Source organism: Haliotis cracherodii, unplaced genomic scaffold, assembly GCF_022045235.1.
Source record: "Haliotis cracherodii isolate W230 unplaced genomic scaffold, xgHalCrac1.p SCAF_6, whole genome shotgun sequence".
NCBI lineage: Eukaryota > Metazoa > Mollusca > Gastropoda > Lepetellida > Haliotidae > Haliotis > Haliotis cracherodii.
This window is the reverse complement of record NW_027266319.1, coordinates 63,782,862-63,802,577: the sequence shown is the minus strand read 5'-3', so window position 1 is coordinate 63,802,577 and position 19,716 is coordinate 63,782,862. Positions and strand designations below refer to the sequence as shown.

Here is a 19,716-nt window from a genome sequence, read left to right as displayed (position 1 = left end):
TCTTTGTCACATGTGATCCATGACCGACTACCCTCGTATAACAATATCATAGGACCATGCACATGGATCAGATTACATACTAAGGTTATATATTTGGCACAATTTTATGTACATTAATTGACATATTCAGTTCATGATCTGGGGTACTTGTCTGTTTGTGGGAAGGATCCCATATATTTATTTACAAACCACAAGGATGAACATATCTACATTTTTAAGGGTACCAACCCCCTCCTTCCCTGAATCCTGAATAACATCTAATTTTTCACTTCGAGTCTCAATTGTTCACCCCAGAAACCATAATGCTACCCAAAAATATTGTAAGGGTGCGATTTCAAGCGAAGTTACGAAACAATGTCTGGATCCACTACCACTACCACCGACGATTATTTTCCTTTTCTGTTTAATTCTTAGGTTGTTTTAGGTTGGATAAGTATGAATTTGGTGTACATTTTTTAGAGAAATTATAATGTGACATACATTTTTAGTGTGAAATTGTCAGTTTAGTTAATTTATTTGTTGTTGAATAAATATATTTCATGTTTCGTTTGTTTCTCTCTCTAATATATGTCAGTCCATGTTAAAAGGATGGATGTTCTTTTGACAAGACGAGTAGAGTCACTATGCATGTCGTAAGCTAAATGTCAGCATCTATTCACCCTCTATTGACCAGTGAAGTACATATTTTTATAACTGTTTACACGGCAGTATTAAATGAACCAACCACCGCTAGAAAATACAACATTCATTTGTAATGAAAAAAAACCTAGCTTAAATAGCCCTATGATAATTGATTAGCATAAAGACAGCACAATTAAAAATGTTTTGACAATGCTAAGCTTCAATCTACATCTTGCATATTTTACACAAGAATAACTGTCTCACGAATTATGTTTTATTGATATCATATCGATATGGACGAATATGTGTAAGGTCATTTAGCGTTTTCGTAGACCGCATTGTCACCTGATGCCAGGAAGAGTGATCGTCTGCAAATCAATTCTCCACTATGACGTCACGTCACATGATAACTGTGCTTATTAACTCTCGATAGTTTCCGGAATACGAATAGGTTTTAATGTTTAATGTAAAAAATATTGCCTGGAAGACACTTGTTTTAATATGCTCAATAGATTATTTAATCCCATATTTATAGTTTTCTGTAAATCTCCTATATGTATATTATACTATATCAGAACGACATCAAACTCTTGTTAACTCTTGTACCAGGTACACACGCAAAGAGTCGTGTATCGAGTACATTCATTTCCTTCATTACCTTACTGCTTGATCAATACATCATCTGGGACGACTAAAACTGAATCTTTTCATAAGGGTCTTCCTGTGAGATGTTTTCAACATCATTGTCATCGATGACAGTGTACTCGTCCTCTTCCTCATCCTGTAGATGGCACGGGTCAATGGTCATATCGCTTGCACCCTGTAGACTCCAAGGGTCACGGGTCATATCTTCAATAATTTCATGGATATATGATGCAACAAGGTGGATACTATCGAGTGTTGCTGCGTCATCATGACGCGCGTTGTCATCTGGAGAAACGCTTGCTCCCTCTTGGATCCACGGGTCAAGAGTCATATCTCCAGTTGCCCGGTGGATGTTGGATGTGTCATCACTGTGTGTGTCCAGTGTCCCTTCATCTACGTCATGGAAGAGGAGACGTGTGTAACCATCTGGAGATACACTTGCATCCTGAAGATCCCCTGTAATGGTACCGGCTGTGTCTGGGTTCCTGCTACATGGCACATCCATCTCAAATGAGTTGATTTGATCGTTGTCGTCGTCTGTGCATTGCGACTTGTCCCTTGATAATCGAATAAATGACAGTTGTTGACTTCAATGCTTGATAAAAAAGAATTATTTTCGAATGTTATTACTTCTCAGTGCATTGTAATAAATCATTTAGATATCAAATATGCTGTTTTAGTCAGTGCTTCAAAACATTCCTCTGAATGGAGATTCCGAGTTAACAATCTCCTGGGGACATCTAGCATCTTTAGATGATAATCATTTATGTGTGTAAAACCTAAGATTAAATTTTATTTTTCCAAGTAATTTCTGGAACAAATTCGTTTCTTCAAAACAGTGCTAGTTCAAATGGACAGTGTATGATATGTCTTGAGGGATTAGCTCGATTGTATTAAGAGGTCTGATTAGAAAGGTCATCAGAATGGCTGTCGTCATTGACAGCTCTCTTTGTACAACGCAATCTGTTAATCAATTGGTATGTCATGTACCACTTACGATTTTCTTTTCCAGATGCCGAAAGTAACCAGAAGGAGTACAGCCATTAGGACAAGTCCTAAAGGAAGTAGAACGGCCGGCACATTGTCATGTGGTCTCTGAAACACGCACGTATTGACCTGTAGTGATCTGAACTGATCTAATCAAAAAAAGTGTTACGACATAAACTTGCATATAAAATCAGAATAATGAGACCGAGAATAAGATTGAGTTACAGTATCAGTCATAGCTTAATATGTCAATCATAATCAGTTACTGTCTATATACACCCGTGAGGATCCCAGCAACCTATGCTTGTGAACATAAGAGGCAACTAATTGGATCGGGTGTTCAGGATCGGTGACTAGACTGATTGCATGTCATTGTATCCCAAGTGTGTGGATTATGCCCATGTCGTAAATCACTGGATTGTTTGGTCCAGCCTCGACAATTTCAGACCACAGTCATATAGTTGGTTGGCTGTTTTGTTGTTAAACGCCGCACTCAGCAATATTCCAGCTATATGGCAGCGATCTGTAAATAATCGAGTCTGGACCAGACAATCCAGGGATTAATATCCCACGCATTTGGGATCGATGACATGCATCAACCAAGTCAGCGAGCCTGACCACCCGATACCCTTAGTTGCCTCTTACGACAAGCAAAGTCACCTTTTACGGCAAGCATGGGTTGCTGAAGACCATTCTACCTCGGACCTTCAAGGGTCTCATATACTTCTTCGTGTGGCACAACAAGCAAACAAAGGTACGTCCCTACAAAAGGCAATACATTCTATATTATGAATAAAAGCCACATATGGCACACGTTATTACATAAACATTAACAAGGCATCGACAAAAACCTCTGTTGGCATCGTTTGAGGCTCCTTCACCGTTGACTGCTCTTCTTCTCGAGGAGGGTACAACGGAAGAGGCAGATATTCATTGAGAACGTCATCACTGTTGGATTCGAAGATCATATTTACTGAAGCACTATCCAGAAAGGTGTCGTTCTCCACAGCAGAATAGAGTTGTACGTACGTTGTAGTATAGCTGAAATTCATGTTCAAAACAAACTTAGTTGAGATCATCAATTCATTGCAGGACGGGATACTCAAATACTAAAGCCATTGCAGGCCGTTATTTGGTGTTCTGGTTTCGCAGCATGCTGTTTGTGATTCGGGATCACGGGTGGCTCAGTCGCCTAAGGCATTGCAATTAGCTATGCAGAGTTGCGTCCCTTTCGAAACCGAGTTCGCCCCGATTATGTTTCTAGGTTTGTTTGCACCATACCCGTACTCGTGGGTTTTACCAAAGCGGTAAACATCTAAGACCTGCACCACTTAGGCGTTTCCTCTCACATAAGGCTGACACACCGCGATATAACTGGAATACTGTTCAAAACGGACCAAAAACCCAACTCACTCACTCACTGTTTGTCACTCACTTCCTTTCTGTATGTTTGTTTGTTGTAATCTTGACCTCCACTTTTCCTGGAATTTCCCCAAGTTCGGTGATGAGTCGGTTCAAGCCATCAGTCAGGTCACCTTTGTTTGTATGATCAGTCTCACCCAGGAGCGTGATGTTTATAATGTCTGAAAACAAAGAACATGAGGTTTTAAGAATATGTTTAAACTTAATTGCAACTTGACAACCAGAAGCCTGTTAATAATTATTGAAAAGGAAGTCATAAGCCAATTTGTTAATTGAAATGTGTGAAACGTTATTATTATATAATTAATTCAAACATTTTAAAGAAACAAAAGGTAAAATGTTTAGCAAAAATAGCGTCACCAATCGCCATGATATCCCCCTATTCCATTTTAGTTTGGGTAGAAGACATCACCCACAGGAAACATATCTAGTTTGATTTTAATGGGTTGAGGAGATATTCATCAACAATTATTATATCAGACAATCTAAACCGACTTAATGTAAATCTGACTTAATACACTGGCGGGATAAACTGTCAATGTGTTTTCTCCCGAACACATGTAACCTAAGTGTTGTCTGACGGCATCTATAGCTTCTGTCATGTGACACTGCATATTATAACTTTATTCAAGGATAAAATATAAGGCAATGTGATCGAGGCGCTCGTATAATATTGACCTTGGTAGTGGCCAGAGTGACCTCCCTTGGCTGTTTACAGTCAAACTCCGTCCCTGCGCGTGATAACCTCCTTGTCCTCCCGGTGTAGGGAGCTCCGCTGTGGGGAGCTTGTCTACCCCTTTGTTCACAGTTGTTGATGTACGACATTAATCAAAACGCTTCGATACTTGCAAAATCTCTGGAAGGCAGGCTGAACCTATATGATTACCAGATGACGGAGAACCTCCTTACCCAGTGCTGACGGGATACCTAACGGGAAGCACTAACTTTTCTGCATGTTTCTTTGATTCAAGAACGGAGCACATGACCGACACATATGAAGACGTGACATAACATTTCACTTACCAACACTTCGGCTGCATCTTTCCCCCTCCCATGCAAAATCACAATTACACTTGAACCCAGTAGCCCTCAAAAGGTCCGGCGTACAGTCCCCTCTGTTACAGGGAGTGCTGTCACAGAAATTAACTATCTCTGCGCAATTCTCTCCAGTCCACTCTACTGAGCATGCGCAGTGGAAGTCTGTTTGGTTTCCGTCACATGTCCCTCCATTCAGACATGGCTTCAGTGCACACTGGTTGGTGATGTTTTCACATCGTCTTCCTGAAAGTAGTTGAGAAAGTATAAGGATAATGACAAGCATACAATAGATATTTACACGACCTAACAACTGCCCATTTTCGCAAGCTCGGAGGTTCACACAGTTTAACCATCGCTTTTCAATCGTCCACACTGCAATGAACCCATCCAAACTGACGCTCAATTCTAAATAATTTCACACTTTGTAGTTTACTGGTCTAGCCGAATAATATCGTAACAATGTTTGCTTAAATTTGAAGTCCTCTGGCTTCGCCGAAGAACATTGCAACAATGTTATTTTGTCGGTTTTTGCCGGCTCTCGGTCACATACGTTTCCCCCCTCATACTCAGATACGCAAAAAAAAATAGTTCTTTGAATATATACAACATAATCTAGAAGTATGTCAACATAATTTCATTCTCTGAACAAATTTACAAACAATATTTGGGATGAATGAAATCTTAAAAATAGGTTACAGGAAGTTGAACAAAAATATAAACATGACCTCGATGCACCGAGGCGAGGTCAACCTTCACGCGCGGATTTATATATGACGTCACATAGGTTTGTAAAGAGGTGCATTTCGAGTCAAACGGGAGCATGAGGATAAAATTTATACTTAAAAATTACTGCTGAAAATGACGTTTATGGAACAGTTACGGATAACACCCCGACGCGTGAACCCTCTCATGACACTAGCAAATTTGGAATTTCACCGATTTATGATTGTGTTGCATGTGTTTGGATAAGCGTAAACCCATTCGGACGATGCGGAATGGACTGGTGGGGATTGAACCGAGTGCTCTGAAACTTGCGTGTTTTCAGCGTCAGGGTGTGTTATGTTTGGAGTTTGGGATTTGTCGCATGTGCTGTACTACATGGCTTAGCTGGTGTTTCTTGTCACCTGAGATGGACCTACTGTATGACCTGATGCCAGCTTCGTTACTGTGCCCCGTCAATCCTCATGTGCCGCCGCTTCTCGGCCTAGAATGCACGGAGAAGGTCGGCCAACTCAGAAACCGGAATAGTAGATTTCTAATTCCGTCTACGGATATTTTCTCGTCTCCGATAACCGATCGATAAAATAGGGTTAGGTAGGGAAGTCTTGGGTTGTTGTTTTTTAATTTAAGTTTCTTTCGTTACCTTTTTATGTTTTATGGTTTCTCAAAATCTTAGATTATTTTTCCGATACGATAGTAAATCGGGTTTAGGTTTGGGATTGAACAGGAGCAGTCGCGTTTGCACTGTCAGCGGCCATATCTGAGCAGGGTACGACATTATTTTCATTGGTGCTAGATTCCTGTCATTTCCGAAAACAAGGCATCAAAGTCAGTATCGCTCAATAAATCAATTTCGTTCACCTCAGTACTTTTACAGAATTATTTTTCTTCACTTGCGTTATTGGTATTGAAAGATAGCCATTCCATATCCAAATCACCGCAAGGACAATCCATTTTGTTTCATGCAGCAGCTAGACGTCATCAATCACCAGAACGTAAGCTTTATTTATAAGTCACATGAAATGTTACAAGACCAGGCAAAAATACTAAATTAATTATATTGCTGATAAATGCAGAAAATAGAAAAACGAGTTGATCGTAAACACCGATCGAGAATACGGGGAAACACCGGAAAGTAGCTCCGGCAAAAGTTAACAAGATCAATTTCACAAAAAATTGTTCACATCGTGTGAACTTTTTTGTCCGTTCACAAGTGTGTGAACCCCAAATATCAGATCACGTGACTACCCCTTCAGCCAATCAGCATGAAAGAATCAGTGTAAAGTATGAAATTATTAAATATTAATGTCCAGTGAAATACTTGAATGCCTCCATGGCTAACCAACAACTGCATGGTTTTGAGTAAACACTTGTGCACAAAAGTGACTCTTCCCACGGGAACAATCTTCCAACAAGGGTAAGTCCATCATACCTTCTCGCAAGTAGAATCTTTAATCCTGCATAGGAAATTATTGCAAATTTGTACAGCTGCTGTACGTCATGAAGCTGTTCCCAAAGACATGTTCAACTGAGTCATCATGAAATGTTACATAGTCGCCTTCAACGGCAAGCATATATATATTGTGTGTGTGTGTGTGTGTGTGTGTGTGTGTTTGTCGCTCTGTGTGTGTTAGTCTGTATGTCTGGATGTGAAAATACCAATGTGTGACTGTATGTCTATGTGTGCGCGTTAGGGTTTGTGTCGGTTTGTGTCGGCCTGTGAGTCAGGATGTGTGTATGTGAGTGTGTGTCTATGTGTGTCTTTGTTCCTGCATATTTGTGTGTCTGTCTGTGTCTGGGATACTGTGTGAGTGTGTTGTATGTTTGTATCTCTGTGTCTGAATGTATGTATGTCTATGTTTTGTTTTTGTGTGAATGTACGTGTCTTTCTCTGTGTGTATGTGTGCATGAATGTGTATATCTGATTGATAGTGTCAGTGTGTATCTGCCTGTGTGTTTATGTGTGTGTCTGTCTGTCCGGGTGTTTGCGCGTATATGTCTCTGTGTGTTTGTCTGTCTGTCTTTGTCTGTCTTTGTGTGTCTTTGTGTATGTGTCTATGTGCGTGAGTAGTAGTGTCTGTGTCTGTTTGTACAGTTGTATGTTTTTTCTGAAGGTGTGTTCGTCTATCTGCGTGTGTCTCTCTGTGAGTGTATGTTTGTCTCTGTGTGTGTATGTGAATGGTGTGAATGTATGTGCGTATGTGTCTCTCCTTATGTATTTGTTTCGTATGTTTGTGTTTTTCCATTTGTATGTAGTATTTGTATGTTGTGTCTACGTGTGTGTGTGTGTGTGTGTGTGTGTGTTTGTGAGTGTGTGTGTCTATGTTTGTGAGTGTGTGTGTGTGGGGGTCCCTCTGTGTGTGTCTGTTTCTGTCTGTGTGCGTGAGTGTGTCCTTCTGTATGTGTGTGTGTGAGTGTGTGTATCTGTGTGGCTCTATGTGTGTGTCTGTGTGTTAGAGTCTGTCTAATTGTCCCCGTCCCCTGCACCCCTACGTCCCTCTCCCTGTCTGATCCGCATATAGCGAGTCCAGACCATTGTAGAAACAATGTGTTACAGCCATACCAGGGAGGGCACAAATTGTAGCCATACAATCGGAAAAATGATCTCCTGTGTTATTTGTTCCTTTTGGTAATCCAAATGTAGATTAATAGCAGATATCGTCTACCCACCTGTGATCCCCTCCACACAAAAACACTCAAAACTTCCGTGTGTATTCGTACAACTGCCCCCATGTGGACACAGATTGTTAATCTCTGCGCATTCATCGATGTCCTCATTGCAACTATCTCCCTTCCAACCTGAAATTGTAAAATTGAAATGAATTGAATGTATATACCAAAAAATTGAAATGAAATTTATTAATCCAGTCTATTTCACTTTGAACTGGAACGTTGTTTCAGAGTAATGATATAGAAGCACGCGACAGAGTGACTATTTTCAAAACAGGGCAAAAAACATACAATAAGAAGAATACATGATTCCTTTTACATTAAACCTCGAAAGTGAAATTGAAAGTGCTGAAATTTAGTGTACAGCGAGGTAACAAAAATGACGTTGACATCAACTTTCTGAACATACCTTCAAAGCACACTTTTGCTCCTGTGTGTTTGTTGCACGTATAGTGACTCTGGTCATTAGGGGCCTTGCAATATGTCTCACACACTGACCCGTACCAGTCCGGGTCGCAGTAGGCACGGACCTGGATCTGTAACCTGAAATTATAATTCACACCAAACATTTCAGTTTGTCATTATTATTTGAAACCACTTCACAGTTTACAATGTTTCATATTAGATTAAGGTCCTTCATTCCAATTTGACCACAGTCATTTTTTTATAAATAAAGCAGGCAGCAAATTGAATATGAAACTGTGTTGTTCCACTGGCTGGTCAGCTGAATTATATGGAAAGACGTCACTTTAAATAAATAGTTACAAATTAATGACGGCAACTCGGAGGAGGGCTTGGTTGGTCGGAACTATGTCGTCACTAGAGATATCGTGGTGTGCAACTGGGCCTTAGGGCTTCATTTGGCTTCACTTGATGCAGATACGGAAGTTGGGGGAATACAGAAACAGGCAGGGCAGAAACAACTCGAGAATTCTATCAAAATTCCTCAGGTCATCCAGTATTTCAATGTGTATTGTACCAGCAACTCGATTGAACTTCAAGGGCTCTTCGTCACAAAACTGTTCATATATAATTTTAAACACTCCTGTTCCAGAGCCAATACCTAGCCTTTCTATGTCGCACCATGAACAAAATATTATTATATGTAAATCGTGTGACTGTTCCAATGGCACTGAAGTTTAGACTCATCAGTCACATTAACATTATTCTGGTGCCAGATCGACCATTATTCAAAACCCAATAATTTGATATTCCTGTGACAATCTTGCCATTATAAAGTATATGTTAATAAACAGCATGGAAGGTTATTCACACTGCCCATGCAGTCTTATCTGTATCATCACTGTAATGTCTTAGTCTGACTCACTTTGTCCTTCCCCACACTGTGTATGGGGTGTACACGGCTGTCTGTTCTGTAGCAGCGGCCTGGGTGTTGATCAGCTTGGAGAGTGTGTCCATGTGGTCGTCACTGGAGGTGTCATCATGGTCATACACCAGCACCGTTACTTCTATTGAGGACTGAAGAAAAAAAACAAGGCATATTCTAGGTTTATTTTGGTGTTTAATGCCACACAGACACCAAAATAACAATTACATGTTAAGTTATTTAATCATTCCCAAGATATATCTTTCGTGTTACTTTGAATTTATTTGTTGATTAACACAAAAATCTGCAATATTCCTGTTATTTCACAACACCTTGTAAATAATCGCTTCTGGGTGAGACACACAAGTGGGTGTGCTGTAAGTCACATAAGATACACCCTGAGTGAATTATAAATTTATATAATAATCGTACCGGCACTGCTTTTGGCACTTGTATGATGAAAGGATTTGCTGTTCCTTGAATGCTGCTTCCAAAGCGGATTATGTTATGGCTTTTTATGCTTTTTGTGGTCCACTTATAAAGAGAGCACAGGTTTCTTCCGTCAGGACTGGAATAAAATACGATTGTTGTTTAACCCCGTCAAATCTATAGGCAACATAGACCCAATGGCAGACAGAGGTGTCGTTAAAGGCATGAATTCGTTCTTTCTATAAATATCACAAGTCAAATACAAGGTAAAATTGGCACAGTAAAGGCACGAACACGTACACTGGCCTCTGTTATTGGTAGACATTTCTTATGATTACAGAATTGTTGTCCCTCTATTTATATACTTATCCTGATATCGTAATGACAGATTTGAAATCAGAAATCTTATTATCCAACCATCACGAAGTGGAAGGGGGATATAGGAATGGGTCCGTCTTTCCGTCCTTCCGTCCACCCGTCCTTCCGTCCGTCTGTCCGCCCGTCACATTTCGTTTCCGGAGCAGAACACAAAAACCATGAGAGATATCTTAACCAAACGTGCCACACAGATAGATCTAGTGGTGCACTGGTGCCTTTTGATAGTTTGGGATTTAAAACAGAATATATTTTCGAGTTCCCAACGACTTTGATTTAGACTGAAAATGGCTGTAGTCCTCGTTTCTGGAGCAGATCTTGAAAACCGTACCATATTTCTTCACTAAACTTGGCACATAATGTCATCTCGCAGTTTTAAATGAATTTCCTTTCTTGTTGGCAAGCTCTGCATTGCTTGTGTGTGTGTTCCTCCAAAAGTGTCATGGACACAGTTGTTGCATTCACTGACTAACTTCATGCAGAAACTTGAATGAATGTGAACATGTCCTAGTTACTGGGGATTTCAACTGTGATCTGAGTGAAAAACTGAAACTTGAAGATTTCCTTCATGTGCGGAAAATGACTCAACTCATTCACTCTCCAACTCACTATCTTAGAGCTACACGAGACTTGTTGTTTACTGATCCTGCAAGTTCTGTAGCATTTCAGACTCCAGTCTACTACTCAGATCATCAGATGATTGGTGCTGTACTTCTCAGTACACCCCATGGTGATCCCTGCTCTCATTGATCTCTAAGTAAAGTAAGAACTCCCTTACTTCTCTGATTATTGTTTAAGTAATAACACAACTCATCACAAATACAACAGTGTAACTGATCTTAAGCCTACTCAACTGTATAAACACTGCCTCCTATCCTGTATATATTCTTGTCAACCACGTGCTTGATCACGATGTTAGAACCTACACCGAAACGTCGCTCCTAATTGTAATAAAAAAGTTGTTCGTCCATATGTCTCATCCTTACTCATTACAAATGCGGATGGCAAAACAACACGAGGAATAAAAAAATTTTTAGTGCTGCAATTAGGCCATTTACAAAAAGGTCCAGTGAACATAGTTCACAGGAGCTAATGCATTGCACACAACCAGACATGCGAGGGATATGAGTATTTCATGCTTTTTTTTTACCATATTTTGTTTCTTCAAATATTTAATTTGAACAATGAACGATATTCACACTTAAGATAAGGTGAACGTTCTGATGAATATATTGTACATTAACATTCTGATAAGGTTATGCAACAAGGCAACGAGTAATCTTTTTACAAGTAGAATACTGTCCCAAACTTAAAATGTGTTGCAAGTATAGGTTGTCAGTAAAAAAAAAACGGTACTTACCCACCAATGCATAGGGTAAACTTTGGATCACATTTATTATTGCACCAAAAGCGGAGCCCATTGTCACAACAATGCCCGCTGATTTCTTTCCCATCTGACCAGTAACTGATGAACCGAATGTCCAGTTTGCCGGCAGTCTGCACATGCTGTTGAGGCAAGAAGATACGAATCGAACATATGAGAAATCTTTTAAAAACGTTTATAATCACACCTTAAATTCCAGTTCAAACCAGTTCTGTGAAACATTTGACAATTCAAAATGATTGTGTTCAATCTATTTCGGGAATAATGGGTCAATGCAAGACGATACTTACTGATGGAAAATTATTTTTATAATAAAATTAATATGATTATATAAGAACAATATCTATCCGTACACTATTATCCTTGAATTTGTGCCGTAAAATTCATTACTTCAGATCTATGTGAATCTTACTAATAAAATAATATGTAGAATCTATTACTGTAGGTCCATGTGAAGTTTACTAACAAAGACATATGTAGTATTGATTACTTTAGATTTTATTTGAAGTATTCTAATAAATAATATGTAGAGTTTACTAATAAAATTATATGTAAAATGTTGAACTTTTTTACTGAACACATTCATTGAAATTTGGGGATAATGTCAGGCACCCCCATTGGCACCAAGTGTGCCCCTCTTCTTGCCAATCTGTCTCTTTATGGAAATGAATCTGTTTTTCTGCTCAGTTTGGCAAAATCAAAACAGCAATTTGGCCAATAAGCTCAACGTAAGACAAGCTGACAATCAAAATTCCCAGCTTTTTCAATTTGTTGACAGTAATTAGCAGTGTTTTCAGTGTAAAAAAGTACTGCTAACAGCTTCAGTAGCAGAGCCATTAGTGATGTCATTTGATTGTGACGTCATGGTAACCAGTGACGTCACAATGGTCTGCAAAGCATTGTGATGTAATTTAATTGAAGCGATATCTATAGTGTAGATATCGCTTGATCTCATCAAAGCGATATCTCCTGTGGGAGCCAGTTTTGGATGATAAATTGAATGCCTACCCTGATAATCAACAGCCAGAGAAGTAAACTCATACATCAACATCTCATCAATTTCCAGTTGGTATGACATAAGGTTTGCCACAGGTATCGGCCTAGATCGGTAGCGAACACACTATAGAGACGAGTGAATTATTTAAAATCTAATGTGCTTTCACCACTGACTTCCTGTTAGCTGCAGTGACTCGTTTGTATTCGAGTTTCATTTGTTTCATATGTTGTCAGGTTACGAGTCATTTCTTATTGCGGAAACACAGTGAAGTGATGCAATGCTGTTTTACATATAGGCTATATCACGAGGACATGTGAATAATTTATTTGTTTCAGATGTCAGCATTTGAATCTCAGCTATGTCGCTGCGATTTGTAAGTAATATGTGTACATAATCTATTTAGTAATTTAGTACAAAATCGAGTTTTACTCGGACAAACCAGTGATTGATACAATGAGAGTTTTTTCGTCGGGGTACCCACAAATCGAGTCTAATCACGTATGCGATCCATTTAGTCGCCTCTACGACAAACATTGGCTGCTTAGGGCACATTTGAACCCTAGGCCTATTTCTCCTCGGGGCTATGATAATTACTTTGATCAAGGATGTGGTTAACATGGTAATGGCGATCCTGGAAGTGACGATAAACTGTTTTTAAAAGTAGGAGAGTATTTGTTTGGAATAATTTGTATAAATATAAACTTAGTGATGGCTTTATTCATGAAGTATTACATCAATTTCCCTTTAGAAAAGCTGCATACAAAATCATGAAGATATTTTGAATGTGTTATAATCTATAATCTAGTTTCAAACAGGAAAATCTTAATAGTATTCGTGACTAATACATGACAAGAATAACAAGGGGAAATAAAGGATTCATACATACAAGTAGTAATATGGCATGTACCTAATAGCCTTGTATTATGTTTGACTTGAATTTATTTAATATAAAACAGTGGAATATTTGTTTCTCTTGCAACTTTTTCAAATATCATCCTTGACATATTTCCTTGAATTAATTATGTTCCCGTGTTTTCTTTTCAGGTGAACAATTGACTTGCCTTTGCATGTGTTTGTGACGGGTGCCACCGGTGGGGCAGGATACGCTCACCTTTTCTCAAAAACCTGGTATCATTACTATTTGATAGTGATTCATTAAACACATTCTCATGATATAGCCGGAATCGTACAATCGACTTGCTTTATGCAGAGATTTCTGTTGGATATGGAAAGGATTTTTTCGGTTTATTTTATTATAAATACAAACATACACGAATCCTGTAGGAGAAAAGTTTATGATAGTTACATACAAAGGTCCTGCTTTTGATTTACCTGATTAATTACTAGGCTAATTATTGATCACGTATTTAGGCTGTTCCTTTGTTCATCAAGATTGAGTTTTCACTTCCTGGCCGTTAACACAATATATGTCAAAGCATATCATCATAGAATATATTACATGCACACGTTTCCCAATTTTGTAAGAAAGAACGACTGCAACCATGCCTCCTCAGAATAGGTTAGCTTGTACAACCTACTATCCTATAACAACTTATGAATGAATGAATGAATGAATGAATGAATGGATGAATGGATGAATGAATGAATGAATGAATGAATGAATGAATGAATGAAAAAGCAATCGCGGTTAAATATGTGGAATATGTTTACACGTAGTTAATATCTATCATATACAAAAGTATCCAATCAAGTTGGCCGATTCCCCATTGTTCTCGGTGCCTCCCAATCTTTTGAGTGACACTGGGCGAGTACCCGGGTTTGCTACCAGGAATACAGCCCTTCTGACAATCTGGGTAATGCAGAAGGCTGCAGTGTTGAGGTCTTCACATTCTCCGAAACGTTCTGTGTGGGTATTACTAGGCATTGCTTCCTGGGAGAAGTCCCATTCGCTGTCTGGGCTGCGTGTAGAGGGGGCAAGGGCCCTGAGCTTAACCAGCCTGTGCCAGGATCACCCAAACACTTTTTGCTGCATTTGATATTTTAATTTGTAAATAATAAGTCATACAACATTCATGAATCTTGAATCATGACTTCCTTGGGTGCGTTTTTGAACGAATTTGAAATATATACACTCTGTCACGTGATTAAGAGGTAGAATAGTGTATGTATTGACCTTAAAGGGCAAGTGTTTACCCAAATCAAAAGCAATCTGAGCGATAAAACCTAACCCAGGATATGTCGGCATCACAGCTTTACTGGATGGAACGTTGTCTCTCATGTACTGTACACGCATAACCGTACGAGAAATTTCAGATGCATTTTACCCGTGACACAATTATAAAAATCAATATACACAGCAATTACTGCGGATCCGTTTCGGGAAAACTAAGAATATATTTCTGAAATATGTTTGTATTTATATATAAAAAGATATTATTTTTATTATTCACACACCTGTCCCGAAGTGCCTAGTAAATTTTGCTAGGCCGATATAAAGCTATTGCTTCATGGAAAACGGTGACACATTTTGAACTTTTAAGTTGATTAGAACACTTCCCCGTTTCTTTTCTCCGCTATCGCCAGCCATGATTCGCGCCCGTTGTCGACAGTAAATGTTATAGTTCGGCGAAATGCGGAATTTAACGGATAAGACCGAATGTGTTCGGTTGCCGATGTTGTCGGTTCCAATAGCTGTGTGGATATTCCAATGAGATCCGCTCATACAACGATAGTTACTGCATTTGTATCACATTTGAAACCATTAATTCTGAAACTATTAATTCTGATAATGCTTCTTTTCAATCAAATAGATAGGAGGACCTGAAGTTGAGTTGAATGGAGACTGCCTCCTAATACCACATGGTGTCAGAGGTGTACTGCCAACGGTATGTATGGCAAACTTCACTACCAGAGAATGTTTAGTTCATGAAGCTGGCGTAATGGTCGCCACGAAACTCAACAAGGAGTCGGAGGATGTACAAACCTCGTCATTAGCCATGGGTAAGGAAGCAGAACATAACATTTTACAAGGTGAGCTGATGACAAAACGGAATATCATTCACCACAATGCCAAATTCTATCAACGCTTATATGACACTTATATGAACTACCTGAACAGTGTGATGTCGGTGACAAGAAAGAAGAGGCAGTCGGGAACAGAATAGTTGTCGTCATTCTCGATAAGGAAGTGTCAGAGAAAATGCAGCTTCAACGCTTGAAAATGAGAATCAAATGTCACGACAGTTTGAATATATCAAGTCACAGATTAAGACACCAGTGGAAAAGACTTTGAGGAGCTGAGAACTGAGCCAATCATTCACAAGGTTCACATGGTGGAAGGAATAATTCTGGTTTCCACGACAGTCCTGGATTTGATTACAAAACAAAATGTGCAAATGGTTTCTTAAAAAGGGTAAAACAAGAAACAATGCTGTGCTTTGGAGAGTATATGGTAAAGCCCCTCTAAAACTTGTATCTACCACAAGGGCCAAAAAGGTATTGGTGCAGGTTACTGCACTTGGATGATCACAGACTGCTATTTAATGCTCAAATCACTGCATGATTCTGGTCGCACCCTATGGGCTACTCATGTTAAAAATATTTTGTTTAAATTAGGACCTGGATATGTATGGTCAACTCAAGACGTTGGCAATGTATGTTTTCAAAGAATATCGGACCGCCTCCATGGTCTTCTGGCCCGGAGAGCGGAAGGCCCGGGGTTCTATCCCCGTCGCGTTATACCAAAAGACATTAAAAGATGGTACTTGTTGTTACCCTGTCCGGCGCTCGGCATTAAGGGGCTAAAACAAGGACTGATCGGCTCGGAGTCAGTATACTGTGTCTGAGTGGGGTATTCATGTTAAACTCCGGCATGGCATCTCAGTGAGCTAACACTATTAATCGGCATCAGTCCGGACTAGTACAAGCAGCCACACAAACACACACACGTACATGCACGTCGCTATATCAGTGCAATAATCTTGGACGCGACGTTAAACCCCATTTCACCTCACATCACCTTCAAAATAAATCTGATAACCTTCAACAATCATGGTGTAGTTCTATCAGTAGTATATCTGGTACATGTTATTATAGGCATTCTAAATCCAACATCAAAGCTTAGTCGTCTAGGGAGCGACCTAATGATTTTTCGAAATTTTTCTTGCAGGTCACCAGGGTATGACATAGTGTCCGGAGAGAGCCCGAACAAGTGTCTTGTGGCCAAGTATGTCAATAGACATTGGAGATGAAGTCAGACAGTATGAGTTCTGTCTCACTAACAAACCAACACAACGCAGGGAACCTCTCATTACAACTCAGTTTTCCGATCTTCCCTGGCAGAGAATTGCAGCAGATCTGTGCCAAGGTCAGAAATTTTTAAGTACCTGACTATATTTCAAGATACATTGAGACTGCTCGCTTACGCAAGAAATCAAGCCAACAAGTCATCGGAAAGACGAAAGAAATGTTCGCACGATGGGAAGCGCCAGAGAAGCTTATGTCCGACAATGGCACACAATTCGTATCGTCTCAGGGCAACGGCGCTACTGAGAGTGCGGTGAAAATCGCTAAACCGATCCTACAACAAAACGAGGGGCACGGGTGGCCCAGTAGTCTAAGGCGCCACCTTTGGCTTTGCAGAGTTGCATCCCTTGCCAGAAACCTTTGATTGTGGTTTCGAATCCCAGTTTGCCCCGATTATGTTTCTAGGTTTGTCAGCACCATAGCCGTGCTCGTGGGTTTCATCGTGGTAAATATCTGAGACCTGCATCACTTGGGGCTTTCCTCCCACATTAAGCTGACACGCCGTGATATAACTGGACTAATGTTAAAAGTGGCGTTAAACCCAACTCACTCATTCACAACAACAAAACTGCCCATACTTGGCTCTTTTAAGTTACAGGTCTACGCTGATTAGTGGTGCAGGTGCGAGTCCCTCACAGATGATCATGGAGGACAAGTCCGAACAAATGTTCCTGTGTTAAGAGAAAATATCGATGGCCAAACCCGGAGAACGTCAATGCTCAGGATGCCATGATCAAGTCTTACCAGGATGCCTTAACAGTATTAGAACAAGGAATGCCAGTGCGTCTAAAGTTGGACGATGAGAAACAGTAGTCAACTCAATGTGTTGTGTAGTCGGGTGATCCACTGAGAAAAACGTATATTGTTCTTTCTCCCCAGGGAATCTACGAGAGAAATCTTTGTCAAATTCTCCCAGATCAGTCACTCAACAGAGCAGGCGTAGACAAGTTGCCTATCCCAACAATCCCTACTACGCAAGTCAAAACCGACTCTCAAAATCCAGTGGTTACTTCAGGGCTTAACCCCATGGCCACTGATATCAGGTGTACTGAGACAACAAAAAAGTTCTGTTCGAGTCATCAGTGCGTCTGGGTGGATGGATGTGATGTAACTGATGGACAGTGACATTTATGAGAATATATACCTTTCAGTTGTTATGTGGAGTTCTAAATGAACATTTAGTAACTGTTGTGTTGGAGAATTTAGATGTTGGAAAATCACGTCCTTTACTCTTTTACAGGGAGTGATCTGAAGATTTCAGAGATTTTAACAGTTATTTTTCACAATTTTCATCAATTTCGGGATTTTTTTTAATTACCTGATGATCATGTGTACATGGTGTAAGTGCTGCCCCATGCCTATAATTATGGGATACCGTGGTCGAGCACATAGGCACGACTGCAAAACACAAGCAAAGCTGTGCAATTCTTTCGAGAACTTAGTTGAGTTGAATAGAGACAACAATTGCAAGTATATCATGTGAAGTAAATATGCAATAGTTTTAAGTTAACATATATGATAAAACACAATCTGTCATTATTACAAACAAATCTCATATGTTATTCAATATTGCAGTACGAACTATTTCCGTAAGGATCAATATTTCCTTCTGATATCAGCTATATTTTTTAACAAATTGACATCACGATAGCATTACTGGTGTTTTTATAATTAGACAGTTTCATTTTCTTTACCATATTATAACCTTATTAATAAACTGATGTGACTATTGTACAAGCATTGCTGGACAAACTTCTATCAACAATTTGCAAACGACCGTTGTGATCTTATCAGGGAAGGCGAAATGGTCGGCGTATTCTAGTGCACATTCGTCCGTGAAGATCCGGGGTAGAATAGGTCTTCAGCAACCCATGCTTGTCGTAAGAGTCGACTAACGGAACCTGTGGTAAGACTCACTGACTTGGTTGATGCATGTCATCGTATCCCAATTGCAGAGATCGATACCCATGATGTCAATAACTGGGTTGTCTGATAAAATACATGATGTGATGAAGTATGATCAAAAACTCACCACACGTCACATGGCCCATACGCCAGGCATCTGTCATGAGTTGAGAACATTCTGAGGAATGAACTGGGCATGACAAAGGTTTCAGCATGCTGGGTTAAACCATTATCCCGTTTAAGACGGTGTTACTTCTGGTCACCGTATCAGTATTCGGCTTGTCTCGAAAAACGAATAAATCGACATCCAACTTCGAGCTAAAGCGGTTCGCTGCTTTGACGACTTAATTAAATATCTTAGAATTACATCATTTGGTGAATATTGTAGCTTTCTTGTTTGTTTTTCAAACTACATATAGGTGAATTATATACATTGCAAACGAGTTATAATTTGTGTGTCCAGGTATGACTTAAGCACTTACCATTATCAGCAGCATCCAGAGCGCAAAAAACACACCCAAACAGTGTGTCGGCATACATCTACAAGTAGACATCATATCCATAAGTCTTCATCAGAGCTGTTCTTGATGGAGGGTTGTCTCACATGTACCGTTCACTGTTCAGTCCACTGATATTTATATCTTCACCCCAAGAGATTACCGGAGACTACAGACGTTCAGGCGCATATCTGTTGTGACGTATATTACACGTGACTAAATCATTACTTAAATTGCGCGAGGGTGATTGCGAGTCTGTGTTTAATATTTCCTCGGTGATCTGTGTCATCGAACTTGCGGAAATATTTGTGGTAAATATACAGTTTCATTATTCACACCAGTCTCGACTACCTCATCAGTCTCGGAAGAACCTAACACCCTCTGCTAGTCCATGCTACTTTTCCAGCTCTTTCAAATTCATGTTAAGTCTATT

At 39.6% G+C, this 19,716-nt stretch overlaps 1 protein-coding gene across 1 annotated transcript; it reads right to left on the bottom strand.

Annotated features, from left to right (window-relative positions):
• Positions 1–1,278: 1,278 nt before the first annotated feature.
• On the bottom strand, positions 1,279–19,349 carry LOC139444689 (protein jagged-1-like). The gene is made up of 11 exons (XM_071225621.1): positions 19,269–19,349; positions 11,595–11,740; positions 9,863–9,998; positions 9,431–9,582; positions 8,513–8,646; positions 8,104–8,232; positions 4,699–4,956; positions 3,689–3,836; positions 3,127–3,294; positions 2,264–2,359; positions 1,279–1,823 (listed from the first exon to the last, which is right to left on the bottom strand). The coding sequence occupies exons 1-11, from the start codon at positions 19,347–19,349 to the stop codon at positions 1,313–1,315; spliced, it is 1,959 nt and encodes a 652-aa protein (XP_071081722.1). The 3' UTR covers positions 1,279–1,312.
• Positions 19,350–19,716: the final 367 nt, after the last annotated feature.